This window comes from Watersipora subatra, chromosome 8 (genome assembly GCF_963576615.1).
Source record: "Watersipora subatra chromosome 8, tzWatSuba1.1, whole genome shotgun sequence".
Classification (NCBI taxonomy): Eukaryota; Metazoa; Bryozoa; class Gymnolaemata; order Cheilostomatida; family Watersiporidae; genus Watersipora; species Watersipora subatra.
The window spans coordinates 57,903,599-57,926,838 of NC_088715.1; the positions used below are offsets into that span (position 1 = coordinate 57,903,599).

The following is a 23,240-nucleotide window of genomic DNA, read 5'->3' on the forward strand; positions in this document are numbered from 1 at the left end:
TTCTTTTTTCTTGGTAGCTTGCATATATATCATGCTGATATAGCTTTCTGAAGCTAGTGCAGGCACCAATATGTTTCACCTTGGGGCTGGTATCACATACCCTCATATCGCTAGGGTCGTAATAGCTAGTCATTCTTTGGCTCATGGCTATTTATTTTGAGGCCTTCAGCATCTGGCATGGCAAGCAAGACTGACCTTCCACTTACCCAGTCATAAAGATCAGAACAGTTGCATTCCATTTGTCTTGCTTAGAAGGTGATGCCTGGCTCTAGTCAACCACTATGCTTAGGTGATTCAGTTATACCGCAAGTTCATATCATCCGGAAGATGGAGACGCCAGAAATGCACAAGTCAAGCGAGTTTTGCTACTCAAAGTTTTCATCGAATGTTTCCCCTTTGCGAAAGATGAAAACGGCACTATTCCATTACAGCGATTCCGTTTTAAACGCTTTTCATACTTCAGTCGTTCCTTTTTCCAAAGCATGCTGCGAATCGAACAGGAGTGCGCTGTTATAACCTTTGGAGTAAATTGACTAATTTTTTTAACACAGCCTTAGCATTAATCCACAACATGTGAACGCCCTTTGAAACATTTATCGCTGGTAACTCAAGTGCGCACAACTCCAAAGTGCGCTCAGTTCCAAATCTGTATCATCAGCACAATAGAAACATGAGGAATACAACGATTGACAGTCTAGATGTTACAGGTCTACGGTTCCTGTCTTCTTTCTAACAATCCTACTCTATCTTCAATCCAACTTCTTTGCTGCTCTTTCAAAATTTCAAAAAGAAGTTTCTCAAAATATCGATGAAGGTTAGACAACTATTGTAACGAGAGATTATTAGCATAAATTTCCATTCCGAAATTACGCAATGTATTACAATAACACATTTCCTGCTTTGTTAGCGTCAAAAACAATCACATTTCATAACCTTGAAAACCTCCCACTTTATCAGCGTGCGTAACATTTCTTTTTGTCTTATCTGCTTCTAATCAGCATTCAACTACTTCCTGTGGCCATGTTTTTCATGGCTCAGCCTGATTCCAACTGCCCGCAATTTCCCTGATTCATCTTCATCTTATCCTTTAATCAGTTATAATCTATAATATATAATCTATAATATATAATCTATAATCTATGTAGTTGTCAGCCTTCAGCCATCCGGAACTATTAATAAAACGACAAAATTCCGTGCAGCCAGTGAGTGTATTAAGTGGTGAAATTCTCTCCCATGCTTACGCATGGGAGAGAATTCTTTTGATATCATAACTTTTGATTTTAACTAATATTTGTAGCCGGCACTCTGCTGCTTCCAGCTGCAGTGCTTTCACACTCATCTCTTACTGCTACTTTGAAAACAGTTGCACGTTACACCAGTATCCGGCTCACCCATCATGTTTTGCAGCGTGTGAGGCATGGTATTTGCGCGAATCCGGGTCACATTTGCATTTGCTACATTGTGTTATTTTTTCTAGGCTCCTGCAGAGTCAACAACAGAGCCTCGCGACCTTTTCGATCGAGCCAAGGACTTCTCTTGCAAGCGAAAAACAAGGGAGTCGATTGAAGAATTTGATGAAGATGAGGAAGTTGGATCCTCTGGCGTGGTAAATAAACCGTTGCCAGGGAAACGGTGCAGAAAAGAAGGTATTATAAATAGCCTGAGCCTAACCGTGTCATGACACCTTAATCCTAGTCGTAGCGATTTTGTTTGTCCAGCAGTTGGGATAAGCTATCAGTTTTACCACTGATGTTTGTCGGATATGAGTGGGTGTGTATAATTAGCTACTGTTGATTAAACAAATCTGATCGAAAATAAGTCAATACATCAGAAGATTGATATAAATATGACCATGGACCAACATCACGCCAGCAAAGGTCAACAAAACTCAGATCACCGCAATTAGATCATTATAACTTGAAAGGTCGATCCTGTTGAACAAATACAAGAAAGTTAATCTTAGAAAAATTGACCAAAAGGTAGCCGTAACATCGCTAAGCAATATCAATGGCCGACAATTCGTGGACGCATGAAACTTAGTGATTTATGGTTGTTGCTGACTTCTAAATGCCATCATCAATGCGCAGAAAGAGGTGTCATAGATCGGATTAAAAATGTCTAATTTTGTAAAATTCCACGTATCAACTAGAAAATATCGTAACCATTTATTTTACCAAGATCAATCTTTTGAAAAAACAATTAAATTTTGGTTAAGGACATTTTGGCTCTACTTTGTCTTTTCTATTTCTCATGTGTTCAGTGTGACCTGCTTTTAGAATTATGTCAGTTTCATAAGAATGGAAACATAAAAACACATCTGTGAACTTAGTTCAACGTCTGCTAAAGTTCCATATAGCAACAGTGTATCGACACACTCCTATATGGCACTGCTATGCCATCATGGAAACAGCCATGTCCCACTCAATCTGTAATGATTTAGTGTTGCTGTTTGGAAGCGAGACACCCGTGAGATGCGCCATCTTTGCGCCACGGAAATGGCCTTACAAACCGATGGCGTCGCACTTGGTCGTGCTCATGGTCTTGCTTTCCTGTTGCCTCATATGCAAACATATACCTTGATATAAGTCGCCGCCTATCCATCGCTCTAATATATCACCTTATAAAAGCATGATATGCTTGTCGGGCCAGCCTAATGCTTCTGCATTGGCGCACCCAGGTGTCACTATCCTATAGTTGTATGGAAACTTAGTGTTTTGCATATCTAGTCCAACTTCTTTCCTTGCAGGTGGTACGACGTATCTTTGGGAGTTCCTTCTCAAGCTCCTGCAGAATAAAGACACCTGCCCACGGTTTATTAAATGGACCAATAGAACGACAGGAATCTTCAAACTTATGGACTCAAAAGCTGTGTCTAGACTCTGGGGCCAGCACAAGGGCAAACCAGAGATGAACTATGAGACAATGGGCAGGGCCTTGAGGTCGGTATACATGTCCTCGCTTATATATCTTGACATCGTTGTTTGCAGCTGTCCGAACCTTTGCACATACGAGCTCTATGGAACTTTTCTAGCTGGCATCATTTTTCATTCGCTTATTTGTTAACTTCTCGGTTCCGTTTTCAGTTTCTGTGAGAAATTGGTTGACACAAAAAACCGCTACCCTACCTATTTGCTTTATTAAAATATGGGATGCTAAACCTACACATTAACTATTGAAAATCTAGAAGCTTTATCAGGAAGATCCAACAGGTTCCTCGTTGATGGCTCATTATTTTGCATATAATACCACAAGCAAGCTACATGTATAGCAAGCTTATTTCATTCATGCCTTGAGAAGGAGCATTTCCTTGCTTTAAATTTTGTGTACAATGTGCTGGCACACTAGCAGTTTTATGTCATGATGACCTAATTCTATCTCAAACCATTTTTAAATGTTTTTATCAATATCACAGCCTGTTTCTTTCATCAAAAGCCTCTTCATTTTCCTCACTTTTCCATTGAGTAGGTGTTGACAACTCCTTGTCTCATATACAAATAAGTTGATAAGAAAACTTGTTGTTGATGTTTAGGTGGTGATAGACTGTTATTGTTACACAGGTATTACTATGCTCGCGGGATTTTAAACAAGGTCGATGGCCAGAGGCTTGTCTACCAGTTTGCTGAGGTTCCTAAAAACATTATCGAAATAGACTGCGGGGAGGAGCTTCCTAAGAAATGTCCCAAACCTAGGAATCACATCGCCCGCCCTCACCCATCTTACACATTGCCCAATCCAGAATTGGCACCGAGAAGACGGATATCGCCGCCTCCACCTCTCGTACCAACCGTTGTTGGTCCCATGGATTATTCACCATGCATTCCAAAACACCCTGACCAGTTTTACTGCAATGACAAAATGGTGGGTAATCTTTCACCGCCCCCACCTACAATTAAGGATGAACCTAAAGTTTCACATCGCCCATTAATTGAAACGACGGACTTATTTAAAATTGAGCCGCAATCGATTAAGCAAGAAAATGCTGCCAATCTCAGCGAAGAACAAAAGGCTGACAGAGATCAAATTGATGTGGAAACGTGTAGCAGCGGAAGCAGTGAAAAAAGAGAAGAAAATGTGATTTCTGAATCTAATGTTGATGATGATGATTATATTGATGAAAATCGTTTAACTATTGATGATTCCATTTAATTTTCCTTCTATTCATGATATTTTTGCTATGCGTATACATTATCAGTATTTGACGGAAGACCTATTGCCTGGTTTCTACAGAAACTCTTCCTCTTTTTCACTCGTTCAGATGGAGGGCCCGTTAGCCTTCGGAACTAGCAACCCGTCTTACCTACATAGTAAATTTGTGCTAAACCAACATCGGATTATAGACCTTCCATATTTTAACCATAATTCTGTGTACATTTTTCATTGAAGACAATTTTTTTGGAAGCCAGTACATGTATTTCATCCATTTCTATTGTTTGCGCTAAAATTGACATTTGATATACTATTGTTGCTTTTATCAATTCACAGCAAATCTAATTTGGTACCTCTATGCATTCTCTGTATACCAATAGTTTTTCAAAGTTTTAAATTAGTTACTTTTAGCAGCTCTGTTTCTATGCAACATCTATATTTACCGAAGACTAATTCCAAGGCTCTCCGTTGTCTTGCGCGAATGTCAAGTTGGAACCTTCAATGATAAATATTCCATGGCCAGTATTCTCCTCAAGACTGAACCATTGTGTGAACTTAACGATACGGTGTTCTAGCCTTTGGCCTCTACTTAGCTATTCACGCTCACCGAGAATAGGAATAACCTCTGATTTTACTGAATGGTGGAATGTTGGCATTTAGTATGTTGTTTCCTACAATCCTTTAGTGTTCCACTATACACTGGTTTGTTTTATGAAATATAACTATACCTCATATCAACTTTCGTGTCATTCTGTATAGTCTGAATCTTATTTACCATGGGCACAAATAGATAACCAGCACTTATCATTTACAAGTCGGATTTTGTTGTAAACGATTTGTTTGTAATTTAGCAAAAAAATGCCTCTAATCCTACTTTCAGTGCTTTTGAGGTTGTAGCTTTTTTTCATAAGAACCCTAAAGACTGGTCTTTTCGTTATTCGACGATTTGTACTTCAGAAATTCACCTTGCTTGTTTTCGGGTTCTTCATATTGGCTGCTTTGAAAAGGTTCCACCACAAAATCTACGTATTTTAAATCGAGATGTCTGATTTCTGCTGCAAATGACAACTGACTCCCAGTGATAGAGAGGACACATGTAGAGTTGACCAGAGGTCAATACAACAAATTGTCAGTCATATGGATTATAGGATTTATGTCAAAGTAGATTGTTCTACGGTCTACATTCTTGTAGATTATAGAATGATCAGGTCTTGTAGACTACAATCTTGTAGATTGTAGAATGATCGTATTTTGTAGATTGTACAATTTTGTAGATTGTAGGATTGCAGATCTGCCATCTTGAAAATCTGTAGATTGCAGTTTTTCGTGTCTGCATCTACTTACTGGTTACCAACAAACCTCCGTCTGCTTGTAAATAACGGTTGTTTGGCAGCACATGAGCTCACCGCTGCCAAACTTATCATCTGCAGCAATTAAATTGGTTTAATCTGGTAGTATCTAAGGCTTCTACTCTACTGGTAAAGGAATGGGTAAAGCTTTCCAATACATACTTCCTTAAAATTAATAACATGAGCCATTTTTGTAGTTCCCTTTAGTGCATGGTGCACAAGCGGCTGCTGCTGGAGTTCATAATAGAGTGTGTTTTGGCCGAAGCATCTTAAAAAACATTCACCAAACTATAGCAAATTGTTTCAATGACTTGGCTAATATTTTATAGATTCTATATGTTTTTACAGTGCATTAAAGAGGACTCTATTTGGAGTTGTTCCAGTCTGCTCGTTCATACTATATTCAAATAAATATAGGTGGTGTGATATAGCAGTTAGTATCAGCTTGAATGCTGGCTTTCCTGTTATTACACTGCCATTACTTGTGAAGCAATTGGCACCCTACGGCAGCTAGACACTGGCACCCTACGGCAGCAAGACACTTGCACCACTAACCTACGGCAGCAAGACACTGAAAACACTTATCACTGAAGTGCTTCACTTTAGATGGCATAAAAATAACAATTAAAACGATGAGCCCTGTACATCTCAACTACAAGTAGAATTTGTCAAAACATTAGACATTGTGCAAAAGAACTTTTGGGATTTGCCTCCTCTTTGATTGCTTGATTATCTACACTGTACGGTGTAATAGCTACACGTGTGTACAATGTAATAGCTACACATGTGTACTGTGTAATAGCTAAGAAAATGCTTTGACTTTCTAAGTAGAAAAAAATTTGGTTATGGTTTCTTTCAATGCATTTTTAGTGTTTTTTTGCTTCCATTTTGATAAACTTAAAATAAATCAAGCTGTTGAACAATATTTTGTAAGTAGCTTTGCATTATTCATTTTTTAGCTGTCAATCAAGCATTACAATCAAATTTTATTATGCTATTAATCTTCAAAGTATTAGCGTGCAAAAAATAATGATTAATTTGTGAACTTTGAAAAGTTGAATATGCTAAGGTATTTGATTTGAAGGCGAAGCACTTTAGTAAGTTGTTTTCTTTTGATTGCTTTACTATAGGCAGCTTTTTACAATGTAAAATGGTTTAGAAAATTTGTGAATTCTTTTAGAAAGCTTTGTAGCGACTTACATTTTGTGATTCTTGTCATCTACTTATCAACTATTTCTGGTGTATGAGCAAAATATTTTTGGTATGCAAGCATAGTACCTGCGTTGTTTTTTAATTCTATCATAAGATAACTCATAAAATATAATTTACAAATTCACAGTATCAAGGTTGCACAGTCTGCTGCCTACAAAAATGATACTATTATTTAATAGAGCCTATCCTTCGTGAGCAACACTTTTTCTTTTTGACATTTTAGCAATGGGCTCCTTTAAACTGCAGTTCCTAAACTATATCGCTCTCTACCTATACGTAAATAGGTAACAACTACTTATTATTTAAATTTTAGAACAACTTTACAATGTACAAACACACTTATTTAGAGTTGTGTTCTCTTTTAATCGACGACCGAGTGTTTACGTAAAAGGCTGAAGGAGCCTAGACGTAGAAAAGTTGAACAAACGACGATCTTACGAAGCAGTATCGTGATTAGCAGAGTTATCAGATAGATAGTAGAAATTCACATTCATAGATTTGTAAACATGGTGTAAATCAAGGTACAGTACGTATGTAATTGTACGACTAGATCATTGAAATTTGTGTCAGAATAGTTTTATGGTTTTAATAACCGTGTAACCGTTTCCGGGGTGTATACATTTTCAGCAAGTCGTATATGTAGCGTTAGGTTAGAAGAAAGATGAATAACTCTGCCAGCGAAGCACCAATAAAGGTTGAGATCAAGGTTTGTTAAATTACATATTTTAAAATTTTAAGTGCGAACGAAGTCTATTGCTAAAACAATTATTGCCCTTAATTATTTTAGTTCACTTTAGACGATGTTTGCATTAGCGTGATAAAGGGATGAAATAATTTTTATAAACTAAAAAACAAGTTTATTAGATTTGGCTGAAGAAAATATGCAATTTACGAGGTCGAGGTTCGGACTATAAACCTGCAATAGCATACATTGTGCATCGCATAGTTGGCCTGACCTTACATAGGCCTACTTGATATCACAAAACCAGAGCCAACTGCAAATACAGTCACAAAACGTAAATTGCATATTTTCTTCAGCCAAATCTAATAAACTTGTTTTTTAGTTTATAAAAATTATTTCATCCCTTTATCACGCGGTTTATAGTCCGAACCTCGACTGGTTTGAAACTCGACGAGTTTGTATATCGACAACGGTTGGCCCAATCTCGACAGCAGTTTTACTATTTTACCATCTACTATTTTCATAGTAAATGAGCGATTTATAAGTAAAAGATTTATTTGCGCAAAAATATCTTGTGATCCATTTGATGCAGCACTCCCCAGCTTATGTAGGCCTAACAATATTTTGCCCAACCTAAATATAGAACGAATGCTAAAACAAGTAACAATCATAAATATGGTTGACTGTTATGCTAGCAAAATGTTTTATTTGAAATCTAAACTTCAGTGAGTAGCTTTTATTTTTTGAAGTGAGGATAGAACTGCAAAAAGACATTTATTATTTGTTGAAGATTATATTATCGTAAAACTGCATCAGCCTTTGTCGATGTTCGGACCAACCTCTGTCGAGATTGGGACTTGTCTAGGTTCGGACTTGTCGATGTTCGGACTGTTTCCCCTATTGCAACTATGCAAGTTGGTACAACATATGTCTTGAAGCGCCGGTAGTGGCATTTCAAGACATGTCTCTCAATTTTGGTTTGGTACCTCAACCCATGTCTCTCAATTTCGGTTTGGTACCAGACGCTGCGCTGGACCAACCTCAAGAGTAAGCCTAAAGAGGTAGCTTGAGAGATGTCTACAAGAGTGGGTGGTTACTCTGGGCTGGTAGGCAACTGCAGAAAAATTATATCATAGCCAATGGCCAACCACCAACATCTAGACCTGCCAACCCTGGAGAGGGAAAGAAGTTAGAGTCTATTTTGGGGGCAATGAAAACGCGAGGATTTGATAAATGGGGTAAATTTTCATAGCGTATAAAAACACCACAGCGAAAGATAATATAACTCCATATGGAAATTACATGTCGTGGAGGTGGAGGCTATTGATAGATGAGAATGCCACAAATATGTTTATACATGATTGTTTACTAGTAGTAAGTATATGATTACTACTTGAAGATTGGGGCAAAAAACAGGTTTGCTTGGGTAAAAGGGGCAATTGCGTGACACGGGTGTGAGATGCGTGAGGTGTGGGCAATTGCGTGAGTCTCCCGCCCAATGCGTGAGAGTTGGCAGGTATGCCAACAGCTCACTACTTTGTGGATAAGTTCTGACCAAAAACAAAGGCTAGGAGAACAATCTCTGACAGAAAAAATCAGACAACCGGCGACTCAACTGGTAATCTATATCACTATGTTTTGACAATTGAAGATATGTGATATCCCAGCTAAAACAAAAAACTTGCCAAAGGTGGATTAGCTCTTACAAGTGCCAATGGCTAATCACTGCATCTCACCCATACACCAGTTGTCTAGGTCTCCCTAAGTCATCTAGTTCTAGGACTGAAACATAAAGGAGAAGTTCAAAATCGTGGGATGCAGATGTGCATCTGTCTCTCACATTAAAGCCATGCACAGCAAGTAACAATCAAACAAGTACAAATCCCTAAGTACTTGTTTGCGATTTGAAAATGGCAAACGAATACTTTCCAATTGCTGCAGCTACTTGTTTGCAACACCTGAACAAGTACCTGTGACGATTGAAAAGTGACGGTGGAAACAGGGTTGCTATGTCCGTGAGTTTCTAGTCACAAACTGGTATGCAGACTATGAAGTATGCAGTCGCACACGCATAGAAGAATACTGTCGGGAGGAATGGCGTGGGCAACAGCAATGTATTGATATGACTCACTAAGTGGTTGCAACATGGACTGGTGTTCATATGATCATCTTCATATCAGTAAGATCATATGAAGTTATATGATCTTACTTGATTATCCGTATGTCAATTGTTGCTCCTCCTTCGTGATTCGCGCCCAGAATAATCTCGCTCTCGTCATAGCCTCTGGTCTTCCCTTTTCTCCAGTCGTCCTCCTCCAACCGGAAACCCCTCCTTTCCTCTTTTGTCCTTGATCTCCTCCGCCCGCGATGTTATAAATACAGATCGTAATTTCTGTTCGGTATTCCCTTACAACAAACACCCCCTTCCAACAAATGAACAGCCGGCAAACATTATAGTGCCATCCCTGTTAGGTGCACTGCCACATAATAGACTATATAATTGTTAAGAAGAAGGACAAGCAAGTTGTAAACATATGAAAGCCATTAGACTAGGAGATAGATGCTGGACTGATCACTGAGTGATCTGTTCCAATGTCACCTCTCTGATGCCCAAGACCAGACACAGCAAAGGTAGCTTCACAGCCAAATATGTCCTGGTGAATCTAAACACCACGGAGACACTGGAAGAATGTTGTAGAAAACTGACTGAGTGTCTGAAGGACATAAATATGAAGGAGACTGAGGATGTGGAGAGCTGGTGGACAGAGTTAAAAGAGAAAATAACAAGCACATGCGATGAGACTCTGTGCAAGGTAAACAGATATCATGAGGTTTGGTTTCATGAGTATAATGAAGAGATCTCAAGACTAACCAATTAAAAATGATGTGTTTTTGCAGCTTGGCGGAATGATAACAGGAACCATAGAGAAAATGATGCCATAAGCTAAGCAAATAAGTGTAGTAGCACACTAGGAATATGAGGGATAAGTGGCAAAAAGAAACAGAGGATCATAGACCTATTAACTATACTAGACTGGGCAATCCAATGCATCACGGCTCAGCATTGTGTCCTACTTAAATAGCCACATTCTTCACGACGTAACGTCAACGCTTTGTTCACTTGCAGCTGGTCAGGCAAGCGAGTCATCATTGTTTACATTGCAAAAATGACAGAGACAGCTTTGTTGCTACATGTAATTTGACATAACTACTAAAGTACACAAGATATTGGTTTAAAATTTTAGATGCAAAGCTTATACACTATGCATTTCCTACCCTGCAAATTTGTAAACATAAAGTAGAATATTTCATTTGTAAAGTGCCAGTAAAAATGTATATTGACCTATTCAAAAAATATCAATGTTGCCCTATGCTATGGGCTAACATGTCAGATAGCTAGGTGTACAAATTGATTTCAAAGGCATACACACTGGTACATCGTACACTGATTGCAGTCTGCCATGAATATAAATGTTGGGTCTTAGGTGTTATGCAAACAGCATCAGAAAATCGGTTTATGTTCACTTTGTTGCTTTGTTCACTTTGCCTAGTCCAGGCCATAGTTTCAAGTAGGAAGCCATGGAGAGTGGAGCAACTACCAGCACTGGAAATGATTCGAAGGTAAATTTTACTCCAATTGTTATCAAGTGTGGTTGTGAGAGGTACCTAGATATGAAGAGCAAGAGATCTTGCGGATTTTTCCGAGAGATGCATACAAATAATAGTTTTTTCCAAAATGTTTTCTTATAGTTCATTGCTGGCCCTAATATTTGAAAAGTTGCTTCGCACAAAGAGGTGCCAACCGCGAAGTAGACGAAGTGTTGCCCATTTCATGAAGTTTTTCATCACCATGGCAGGTGGACATAGGCTAGTAAATGAGTATGGTGATGGCTGTGCTATATTTAGAGGTGTAGTTAAACCCAACGAAAAGATTTTTACTTTATGATGGTCTCATAATAAGATTATGAATATATGAGTTATGAGTATATGATAATATACTCATAACTCATATATATATATAATATAGTATATCATCATATTCTCATTATGAGTATATGATAATATACTCATAATATGATTATGAATATATGAGTTATGAGTATATGATAATATACTCATAACTCATATATATATATAGTATAGTATATCATCATATTCTCATTATGAGTATATGATAATATACTCATAATATGATTATGAATATATGAGCTATGAGTATATGATAATATACTCATAATATGATTATGAGTATAAGAATGCAATTATTTACTGATTATTTTGCAGGACAAGAGTAAAATTTTTTGCTGTGCATTTGGTTGTTCTAATACTCCAGCAAAAGACAGTTAACTCAGTTTCCACACCTTTCCATCGGAAGAAAAACACCGCGACATATGTAACAAGTGGATAGACCCCGTGAAATGTAAGGACTGGATGCCTTCCAAATACTCTGCGCTCGGCAGTAATCTCCTGCAGACCTCCTGGTCTGACGATGGCTGCCATACTAAAGCCTACTGCTGTACCAAGGGTATTTGATTCTCTGCCAAAATATTTACAACCGACTCAACTAAAGCATAGCTGACTGTTATGCCGACCAACACTATCTAAATCATCTCCACCAGACCGAGATGAGCCAGTCCTGGAACCTTCACTTTGCTATGAAAAGCCAACAGCCGCCAAGCAATCTGAAGAGATCATTCCCGATCCTCTACATAAGCGTACCTCGTACCTTGGAATAGGGAATTAAATTTTTCAAACATTTAGCGAGGCCAAGTATCTACTTCTGTACAAGCTTGGACAGGAGCATATAGAAACACTGCCCTCAAAGATTCGGGCCAAGGGAGGTTTCAACAATAATTCAGATGTCTGTAGCTTCAAATCTGCACTGAAAGCTTGACTAGTGAAAACAGACATCACACCTAGCACGAGTGCTAACTGTCTTGATTGTGATAGCTCAGATGGCTCCTGCTCCCTACTTCTCTCATCTAAACGAAGAAAAATTCATGTAGAAAGTGATGATAACTTCCATGATTATTTGGAATCAAGCAAACGGCTGGAAATTGATCTGTCAAAATCTGTCTCGGACATAGTGGGGTACATCGGTAGGTAAATACAACCAATTCCTCCAAATTTTCGACAAAACAAGAGATCTGGCACACATTGCAGCCTTGCTGCATGTGCTAAACTGCATGACAGCCCATATTGTGGTACATGATTTAGGTATGTACATGTATTTTGGTATTAGCTACTTTCACTTATTGTTAGTGTATAGAACAGATATACAGATAGCAGAGTGGCTTGAAATAATACTGCAGCAAATCAGTGAGATGTAGGTAAATTTATTTTACGGTTGATACATAAACTTTTTATAATAATATTAACATATGATATTTGTGTAAAATATGGAGGTGGTCTGTTTACACCTCATCCTGTCATCACAAAGATATGTCTAGGCTCAGAACAGATCATATGGCAGTGTGTCAACTTACAAGGAATCACTGCAGACATACACAAGCTGGTAGTCACGAAGACTCTTTTATTGGTTTTACAAAGCAATTTGCATCAGGAATTTCCATGCTCAAGTCACAGCGCAACGTTAATTAAAACTATCACATCCAGACATGTCAGAATTAGAATTCACTATGAGGCTACAAAGGTAGCAGCTAACAAGAGTAATCTTAGATCAAAGCTAGAGCCGACTGGTCGTCTTTAGTCATGTGTAGCCTGTCACAATATGTCTAGGAAAGTGTACAATTTGTCGTTTGTTTTCTACGATTTTTCTGATGCTGTTTGCATAACACCTAAGACCCAACATTTATGTTCATGGCAACTGCGATCAGTGTATGATGTACCAGTGTGTATGCCTTTGAAATCAATTTGTACACCTAGCTATCGGACATGTTAGCCCATAGCATAGGGCAACATTGATAATTTTGCAATATTTTTTTAATAGATCAATATACATTTTTACTGGCACTTTAGATATGAAATATTCAATTTTATGTTTACAAATTTGCAGGGTAGGAAATGCATAGTGTATAAGCCTTGCATCTAAAATTTTAAACCAATATCTTGTGTACTTTAGTAGTTATGTCAAATTACATGTAGCAACAAAGCTGTCTCTGCCATTCTTTCAATGTAAACAATGATGACTCACTTGCCTGACCAGCTGCAAGTGAACAAAGCGTTGACGTTACGTCGTGAAGAATGTGGCTATTTATGTAGGACACCGTGGCTTGACATTGCCCAGTCTAGTATAGTTAATAGGTCTATGCAGAGGATATTCAGAGCTTAGCGGACAAATCCATGATGAGAGTGTGTTATGCAGGCATCAGAAAGCTCTATGGACCTAAATGACAGATAATCATGCCTGTAATGAGCAAAGATGGAAACTTACAAAAAGACAAATGTGCAATCAGATACATATAGAAGAAACATTTTAGTGAATTACTCAACCAGCACTCTGAAGTTGCTGATAGCGTTCTCCATGATTTACCGAAAAAAATGGACAAGCTCACCTAAATTTAAAACTGACCCTTATGGAGATAGAAAATGCTGTCAGAGCAATAATGAATAGTAAATTGACTGGCTGTAACCGAATAAAAGGGCTGTAAAAGTGCTGAAGACGGGAAGGAATTGAGAAACTTCACAAACTGTTTGTAAACATGAAAAACGGAAACTCTTCCTTCAGTCAACGCTTGCTATAGTCTGTCTTGACAAACTGTTGTTTTTGCGGAGTTGTCCCCGTCGCGTGGGCGAGCAACACAACAGCTTGTCACAAGACGTACTGCATCTGCTGCACTTATAGGGAGTTGTTCTCTTCCGTCTATGCGGCTTAGTTGCGATGTTATATCGGTCGCTCCATTGGCAATCGTAACTTATTTCGCGCAAAAATTTATGTAGAAAAAAATAAGATTACAACGTTTAACCAAAGACTGTTGGTTGCTTACAACTCTGTTGTAAACTTTAGTAAAACTTAAGAATAAAATGAATTGAAAATAAAATCCATAAGAACAAATAAAACTGACTGATACAAAAATAGAAATTAAACTGACTGAGCGCTCAAATAACTACATGTTTAGTCGCTGTTGTTGCATAAGTTCTCAAGTTTTACTAAAGTTTACCGCAGAGACTGGTCGCTGGTTAAACGCTGTAATCTTATTTTTTCTACATAAGTTTTTGCTCTGAATCCGTTATGATTACCATTGGAGCGACTGACATAACATCGCAACTAAGCCGCATAGACGGAAGAGAACAACTCCCTATAAGTGCAGCTGATGCATCAGGTGCAGTACGTCTTGTGACAAGCTGTTGTGTTGCTCACCCGCGCGATGGGGACAACTCCGCAAAAACAACAGTTTGTCAAGACAGGCTACGCTTGCTAGGATCGTCCTAGATTACCAAACGCATAATTCTAACGTTATATCCTATTGACTTTCAACGGTTGTTACGATATGAACACTGAAATATGTTTTTCCCCGAATGTTTTTGTAATTTGCATTCTAAAAACCAGCTTTGTATTTCAACCTCAGTTTGAAAGTTGAACAGTATAATCCAAAATGTATGATCAACAAAACTGAGAAATGCCACAACATTGCAGTTAATGATTGTTACAGTCATGCGGAAGCTGTAATTTATTGTGTTTGTAAACCGTATGCTCCTTTTCTTACAGAATGAATCATGTATAATTGATGAAAATATTTATAATAAAATCATAATATAGTGTAATGGTTAGGTATATTTTCAAGTGATTTTTGGATTTGGTTCGTGCATTTAACACCAATTATAAGAGATAATTGCTCTCATGAATATCTAATGTCAAACTAAAGTAACACGTCTCTCTATGCATTTCATACTTTACCTTCCCCATTTTTGCTTTAACAATGTTAACATCAATGTTAAATTTGCTAAGAATAAAATTAGAGACTAACTTTTTACAAGCGTTTGTGCCACATTATCAATATCTCACTACTAATAACTTGAAATGAATGCAGTTCTTTGACTTTGAGCTGTAAACCCAAGAGAGGGACATAATTATTGAAGAGCAACAGCGAAAAGGTTTGTGTTTGTTTTGCCATTTCAGTATTCATTATAGTTAGTGAGAAGTTGCTTAGCTTTATTCTTTCACCGCTACTCTACCTTTTAGGTCATTCACAGTCTAGTTGACCGTCTCGTAGGTGTTGGATTACCTGCTCCCAACTATTCCGATTACAGTGATTATTGGGGCCTCCATGAGTGGATAAAACATACTGACTTGTGCACCGAGATGATACTCAAGTGCAGTGGCTCTAACAATGTTACTGAGCAGGTAGGTCTAACCGCTTGATTGGCTAGTTTTGATTGTCACACGTTGTCTCTTGTCAAACTGGTTGATTGGCTAATCTCTTTTGACAAACTGCTTGATTGGTTAATATCTCTTGTCAGACTGCTTGATTGGCTAGTCTCTTTTGGAGAACTGCTTGATTGGTTAGTTTCTCTTGTCAAACCGCTTGATTCGTTGGTCTACCTTGTCAAACGCGTTTATTGGCTAGTCTCTTTTGGCAAGCTGCTTTATTGGTTAGTTTCTCTTGTCAAACCGCTTGATTGGCTAGTCTATCTTGTCAAACTGATTTATTGGCTAGTCTTTTTTGGCAAACTGCTTGATTGATTGGTTTCTTTTGTCAAACTAATTGATTGGTTAGTCTCTCTTGTCAAACTGGTTTATCGGCTAGTCTTTTTTGGCAAACTGCTTGATTGGTTAATCCTCTTGTCAAACTCTTTGATTGGTAAGTTTCCCTTGTTAGACCTTTCTGTAGTTGGATGAATATAGTGTGCCAAGGCATGGCACTGTTTGGGGTGGGTCTGATTATTCATATAAATCACTTGAATAACAAAAAGTGATTAATGGTTTCTAGAATTTTTTTAGGTTGTTTGTTTATTATTTTTACTCTATTTGGTCATATTCATGCTACTTTTGGTGCTGATATCTGCTGACACTTGTATTGTATTGTATCATGTATGTACCATAAACTAGCAGAAAGTATCTTGTTTTGACGAGGTGCTTGACATCAATGAAGGTTACAAAATTGTAGATTTTTTCTTATTTTTTAATGGTATTTTCCTTCTATCTGTTAGTTCTTCAGCCCAGCATTATCTTACATGAGCTCATACAATGATCTCTGTAGGTTTAAGTGCAATGATCTCTCTAGGCTAAAGTGCAATGCTCTCTGTAGATTTAAGTGCAGTGATCTCTGAAGACTTGAGTGCAATGATCTTTGTAGACTTAAGTTCAACGTTTCTATAGATTTCAAGGTATTGACTATTCCTACAGGTCCAACGCGTGTTTGGTGATTCGGTAACTGCACGAGCATTTATGGAAGTGTTGAGGGTGAGAGAGGGAGACATTCGGCGTGCAGTGGCCAACGCCGTCTGCAGGCAACAGAGTTCTTATCTTAAAGACTTTGACTGGCAGCTTCAGGTCTGCTGGTTAACCTCTCGATTCCAAAGTTTTCGTAGTCCATATTTTATTTCTTGACTGACCTGAAGGCAGCCATCTTTAAAATAGGCTGTTAGTGGATCGATAAGGTGCTCTTTCACATTTTGTTCAACTCATTGTTCACACCTCTGTGAGATCGCGTTTTCACACCATCCTTTTTTAACAGCTAGTTCTTGGAAGCGATAAAATATCATCTATAGAAGATCCAGTGGTGGATGTATTACTGGATCTCCAACAGGGGGAGACATCCAGGCAGGTCAGCATTGAACTTACTTCCAACCAACTCGACACATTTGTAGAAACACTAGAAAACATCAACAAGGTCAGTGTCGTGTTAAGAAATGTCGTTGTATTGGTTAACCTTCTGTAAGCAACAGGCTTATAGCCGATGCTTTTTTCTAAGGCTAAACACTAGCCAATAGCTGACAGTCGATTTTTCTAAAAACTCAATAGGCCAGTTTTAATATCACACTTGTTGTGGTAACAGCTGATGGCAGCTGATGTACTGAGTTGAGAGAACATGTTTGTTCATGTACTTCAACTATAACCTTCACTGAAACTATTCAGCGAGTGTAGACAGCATTTGCAGGGGACCGTTTACATATCTACATGTATATGTATATAAATTTGAAAGTCTGTCCTTCGGTGTGTCCAGCTATAGCTATTATTAAAATGGCTGTAGCTGGACAACGCTGACGCAACGTCATGGCGTACCATTATTAAAACCTAGCGCTTATTAGCAAGATTACTGGAATTTTCCATTGACAATGTGCCAGGCTTAATAGCAAGTAGTAGGCAATTCTAATCACTTCTCATTGTTCATAAGCTGATTTTTAATACCATTTTCCATTGGCAATGTGCTAGGCTAACACCAACTGGTAGGCAATTCTAATCACTTCTCATTGTTCATAAGCTGATTTTTAATACCCAGGCAACGCCGGGAGGCACAGCTAGCATTATATATGTCAATTGATCAGCAAATTAGAAAAGCGATAATCACAACAAAGTTACGATGTAAAAATCCATAGATGCATGTGTGAAATAAAATAAAACTATCATTTACGCTTATTTGAGTGCAATTTTTATGCACTATGCGCGACACCAGCCAAACCTGAAGAGAACGCTGTTACTCACGGCGTTACCGAATTAAGGACTAAAGGTCCATGTCTGCTGGACTTGAAAGTGAATGCAACTTTAGCCAGCTGATATTCGAGACGAGTTGAGACACAAGGCAGCGCATTCCGCTAAACGGGATTCTTTGATGGGATTAGCATATTTTCCTTTGTTTTGCGATTGTTGAAATTCTGTCCCTCTGATTGGTTGGAAAATGTAAGCTGCTGGACTAGTCAGTTTTTCTATCATTGCACAAAATACATAATAATATAAAAACTACCACAATATTTAATATAAAATATTTGAGAATTACTAGAAAAGTTAAATAAATGTTCGTAGTGTGCTTGTTGTCTTTGAATCCTGTCATCGAGGCTTGTCACTGATATTTATTCATTCAGTATTGTTAAGGGTGTCTACAGCGACTGAATATTCCGTTTTCTGTATTTACATGAGAATTGTTGTTCACTACAGTAGCCGACTTTTCTGTTTTCCGTATATACGCGAGAGTTAATGCTCATTTCACGAGTACGAAACTAAAAACCAAAAGCAAATTTTACCGACAGCAAAGTTGATTGCAATAAGGTTAGAAACTTGATGTAATGCTGACTCACTGGTTCAGTTCATGAACTAAATATTGGTTTTATCTTTAGCAGCTTCCAAGCAGAAGGCTATTATGTTGATAGCAAGGTTAAAGGAAGCTGCTCGGACTTCATAGTTAATTGTCTGGCTTGAAAATGGAACTTACTACAACAATTGCTTTGATTTTGGCAAAGGGTTACAAAACTACTAATAGCAAAAATATTGTGCAGTGTATTCAAACAGCCTTTTATTTGTTTTATTCTGCTACAAAAGCCAGTCGTTATTATCAATAGCAGCTTTGGTATGACTATGAGTTTCGCAACTTTGAAAATTCTTATATCTCTTCGAGCTGGGGAAGGTTAACACTTTCAACCCTGACCTTGTATATACAAACAGGTCCACTAACCCAAGACTGTGTTAACAGCTTTCCATTGACTGAAAGCACTTGGAGTAACAACATTGTTTTTGAAATGAACGTAATATTGAAGCTGCAAGCTTATAGAACTCGATGAAAGAACCACAAATCAAGTAGAGTCAATAGTTTTTTTCACATTCGTTTAAAAAGGCCATGTTTTGGAGGTATTGAAGAAAAATAATGATTGCAGTACACCGAGTTTGATAGTTTGTATATTTGTTATGTACACCGAGTTTGATAGTGTGTGTATTTGTTATGTACACCGAGTTTGATAGTTTGTATATTTGTTATGTACACCGAGTTTGATAGTGTGGTGTATATTTGTTATGTACACCGAGTTTGATAGTTTGTATATTTGTTATGTACACCGAGTTTGATAGTGTGTATATTTGTTATGTACACCGAGTTTGATAGTTTGTATATTTGTTATGAATAAAAAAAACACAGTTTTAGTGTAAAGCTTTTCATGCTGAGGAGAAGCTTTCTAGCTTTGTCTATTTGTCAGCCTTCGTCACCAAAAATTTCAATCAGTTTTTCATTTGTGCGTCATCAGTGTGTCCGCAGCAGCCATTTTGCATTTCTCAGTCGACTAGAAGTGCGATCGGTATTTTGACAATATCTGAAGACTAATCATCCAATCAACTTGAAACTTTGGAATTATGCTGAAAATTTATTTATCACACATGAAGCAACCAAAATTTTGTAATCGTACATAAACCAGAAGTGAGAACGAAAGCGAAACTACGCGACCGAGTTTACTCAGGCGTATGTAAGATGGAACTATAATATCCCTAATCATCTCTGGCCCAGGCAAGTGTTAAAGACTTATCTACAAGATAGTTAATGCTTTATAAATTTATAGTCCTTGACAATGACCTTGACATTACAATAGAATAAGATAAATAGAACGCTAAAGATGGTTTTTTATCACAGCAATGGCGTGGTGCAACAGCGTTCAAATAGACTTGTTCATCTATAACCTAGTAACTCTACTAAACCCATCATATAAAGACACACACTTGTAACAATGATATATAGCCCCCCAAGGATAGCCGATGGCGCTCATATGGGCGGGGTTTAATGATGGAGCTCTGTTGGGATTAACCCGAACACGGCACCCGAACAAACAAATATGCTGAATAAAGCACCTTGTAAATTTACAAATATTATGAACTATAGTGGTTTGTTTTACTTATCTGTTGAATTCATTTTGTTGTCAAATAAATATAGTATCCCAATATTGTCACCGTTATGATCAGTCAGTTGCCATTCACAAGCATTCGTGATATTAATAGTCACAATCGTAAAATAGCTCAAATTCGGTTTTGCATTTAGATTTTGAGTATGAAAACTACACTGCACCGCTTTGCCTGCTGTCACATCTTAATGGCCAGGTAAAACAATGTAAAAACGATGAAATACTTTGTCATTTTATATTAGGGGTGGCAAAATATTAATCAAAAACTAGAAAAAAATGCCGTTGTTCGGGTAATTATATTCAACTTTAAGCATATACTACGACCTTTACAAATTGTAAAATTACTAAAAGTAGGTAATTGGAAATGTTTTATTTTGCACGGATCTAATATTTTGGTTAGGTATCACCCCTACATTGAAGAAATTCAACGTTTGCTATTGTGAACCGCGGGGTTTACTGACTGAATGAGCTGATGAAACGATAACAGCGAGTCGTGTTTTCCAAAACCTAACAAGGCAACGCGACCGCCCCGCAAGAGTTGTGTTTGCTCTGAAACCCAGGCTAGCACAATCCAGAGCTAGCACAATAACAGAGCTCCATTATTAAACCCCGCCTATATGATAGCCGTCGGCTATCCTTGGGGGCTGTATATCATTGCTTGTAACCTCTGAATAAGAAGCACAATTGAGCATTATCAGCTAGTTTATACATCGAAATAATTCCTCGCAGTCACAACTCAAATCTAATCACAGATTATCAGATATTTTACGCAGAGCTTTAGCCAATTGAAACATGAGGTGGATCTTTAGATTTAAAATAAACAGTGGGTAGCAATAATACAAAAGCGCAGCGTCACTCATGTGATTAGGCCATGTGGGCGTGTGGCTGTTTGTTCTAACTCCCCTGATGCTGTTGCTTGACAAATCTTGCTGCTTTGTTTTTCTTTAATGTTCGTAGGCTAAGGTCTCATGGCCTATTTTAGAGTATCCTGTTTTTTAGGCAGCGCTTCTTAAAATCACAGTTCATTATAAAAGTTAGAAAAGTAAATCATAAAGAACTAGTAAAAGAGGCATATTATGTCTGCAATAGTGAGCAGTTTCAAGCCCCTGCTATACAGTACAATAAACTATAAACATTAACTAATAAATGTATTATATATATATAACTTTTATGAATATTATATATAACTTATATATTATATTACATATCATATATAAATCTCAAAGTTTGCGTGTCTGTGTGTGTTTTAGTTTGTTCAGCTAGAGCTATTAAAATCTTGGAATTAAAAGCTTGTATTCTGCTGGATTTGATCTCAGAACCTCCCGTTCGCTAGGGGAATATCTTACCAGCTAAGATATTTGCGCGGCAATGGATTCATTAGGCGATATATGTCGCTATGCGGGTGAAAATACGCTAACGCTTTCTGCTACTGTGCAACATCATTCTATGCTTGCTCCCATGGCTCTGATTAGCCTTAGCTAACTAGCTTACTCAAATTAGTCGTTGGCAACATGCCAGATTAATGGCAAATGGCAGGCAACTACATTACCTGTCACTGTTTATAAGCTGATTTTTAATACCCGTGCAACGCCGGGCATTCTTCTAGTAATATATATATATAAATGCATATTATAAACTATACTATAATAAAATAATACTATTTATTGTATTACTATCTTAATATAATATTGTCTTTAGGTCCATTTTCTAAGTGCTCTGACAATTTATTTTATGTTAACTGCAGCATATCATTTATTGTTCATTCAGGGTTATATGAGCAACTGGAGTTATCCCATCTATTTATTTTGTAGGAAGTGATGCAGAAACAGTTATGAATCACCAAGACCCATAGTTAATTTATACATCAGATAACCGAATGATTTACTCGTGAACAAGAGTAGATTTTACTAAGTTTATGAGGCATCTGGTCAAGTCGGAGATACAAAGACAAGCTTCTGACCATGATCATTCCTTGGATGTCAGTGCTGATTGCGTTGCACCCACTAGCATCTAAAACATTTGCTGGCTAAGCAAGGTGCTATTACCGCAGCTAACCTGGCAATTTTTTGCCGCCAACAAGGAGACGGATTACACACCCTCCTTTATCTCATTTAACTGTTATATGATATCGAAGTCGTAGAAAATATTTCATGCATGTTTATTGAGATGGAGGATAACAAAAATAGCAACACAGGACTGCTACATTTGCTATTCTTGATATAAATATAGTACAATTGAAAGTCCATTTATATATTACATAATATAGCCGATAGCACTGTACAAGATGATTGCTAAAGGGGATTGAAATTAGTTCAACTTGTGAGCACCAAAAACTGTCAATAATATCAACTTAGCATGAGAACCATGAGAGCATTTACTCATTTACTATACAATTTAGAGATAAAGTAAAATGGTATCCACATTGGAATATGTGATGAGAAATTTTTCAAACTGGTGGCTCATTGAAATACCACTGGTTTGGATCCTTAGGCGTCCAATGAGATGGCTCGGATTCAAGGTGTGCAAACGTCATTGGTTGCTGAATTTAGGAGCAATGTTTGTTGTTGATCTTAGAGAGCAAGCCTTCCATATCTTCATCTGAGTCCGAATCTCTCGGACTTTCATCTGTGTATCCCTTTAGCGTTCGCCTTTCTTCGTCAGCTGCCCTGTCGAGCTCCTCCGTTGAGTAACTTAATGATGCTGTTCTCTGTGGCACGGCTGGTATCGCTATCACTCGAGCTAGGGACGATTGGGGCCCTTCAGCTCTCAACTTTTTCTCCGAAGGAGTTGCGTGTATCCCTGTAAACATTGGCGTGTCTGAGCTCAAATATCATATGATCAATGGACAAGTCCAACATTGAAATGGAAGATACAGTCAGATCTCGACACACAAGTGCTCAACACACGAGAAAATCGAGATGAGCAAAATTTTGAGCGAGTTCCTGTCTTCAGATATGGAAAACCTTTGAGATACGAGCTGGTTCTCGATGGTCGCTAAATGGCTAATTATGCGAAGGGCTGTTTTCAAAAATGGCACCGACCGGTCTTTTTTGTCGAATCTATTTAAAAAAGTT

General features: G+C 37.8%; 3 protein-coding genes across 4 annotated transcripts in view; 2 read left to right on the plus strand and 1 right to left on the minus strand.

Annotated features, from left to right (window-relative positions):
- The window catches only part of LOC137401552 (uncharacterized), a 36,620-nt gene extending 31,744 nt beyond the window's left edge, over positions 1 to 4,876 (plus strand). Inside the window, exons 5-7 of the mRNA XM_068087969.1 lie at positions 1,478 to 1,646; positions 2,747 to 2,939; positions 3,558 to 4,876. Of these exons, the coding sequence (XP_067944070.1) occupies positions 1,478 to 1,646; positions 2,747 to 2,939; positions 3,558 to 4,146 (951 nt within the window). The 3' untranslated portion in view covers positions 4,147 to 4,876. The remainder of the gene's footprint in view (positions 1 to 1,477; positions 1,647 to 2,746; positions 2,940 to 3,557) is intronic.
- A 2,437-nt stretch (positions 4,877 to 7,313) lies between these two features.
- LOC137401451 (COMM domain-containing protein 8-like) lies at positions 7,314 to 22,680 on the plus strand. Of its 2 annotated transcripts, XM_068087799.1 has the most exons (6): positions 7,393 to 7,413; positions 10,941 to 11,010; positions 15,533 to 15,694; positions 16,697 to 16,843; positions 17,028 to 17,183; positions 21,978 to 22,680. In XM_068087799.1, exons 2-6 carry the CDS (start codon positions 10,969 to 10,971, stop codon positions 21,999 to 22,001), a joined length of 531 nt encoding a protein of 176 aa, XP_067943900.1. In that variant the 5' UTR covers positions 7,393 to 7,413; positions 10,941 to 10,968; the 3' UTR covers positions 22,002 to 22,680. The 2 variants fall into 2 exon arrangements, with proteins under 2 accessions (XP_067943899.1, XP_067943900.1); XM_068087798.1 differs by lacking the exon at positions 10,941 to 11,010 and having other exon boundaries at positions 7,314 to 7,413; positions 21,978 to 22,677.
- The window catches only part of LOC137402779 (protocadherin Fat 1-like), a 91,120-nt gene continuing 90,190 nt past the window's right edge, over positions 22,311 to 23,240 (minus strand). The window contains exon 80 of the mRNA XM_068089285.1: positions 22,311 to 22,965. Coding sequence (XP_067945386.1) covers positions 22,712 to 22,965 — 254 coding nt within the window. The 3' untranslated portion in view covers positions 22,311 to 22,711. The remainder of the gene's footprint in view (positions 22,966 to 23,240) is intronic.

Excerpts from the sequence above, each read along its gene's own strand:
- LOC137401451 (XM_068087798.1), top strand. The coding sequence starts at position 7,369 with ATGAATAACTCTGCCAGCGAAGCACCAATAAAGGTTGAGATCAAG. Across the intron at positions 16,844-17,027 it reads ACTTTGACTGGCAGCTTCAG|CTAGTTCTTGGAAGCGATAA; the intron begins GTCTGCTGGTTA and ends CTTTTTTAACAG. Across the intron at positions 17,184-21,977 it reads CACTAGAAAACATCAACAAG|GAAGTGATGCAGAAACAGTT; the intron begins GTCAGTGTCGTG and ends TTTATTTTGTAG.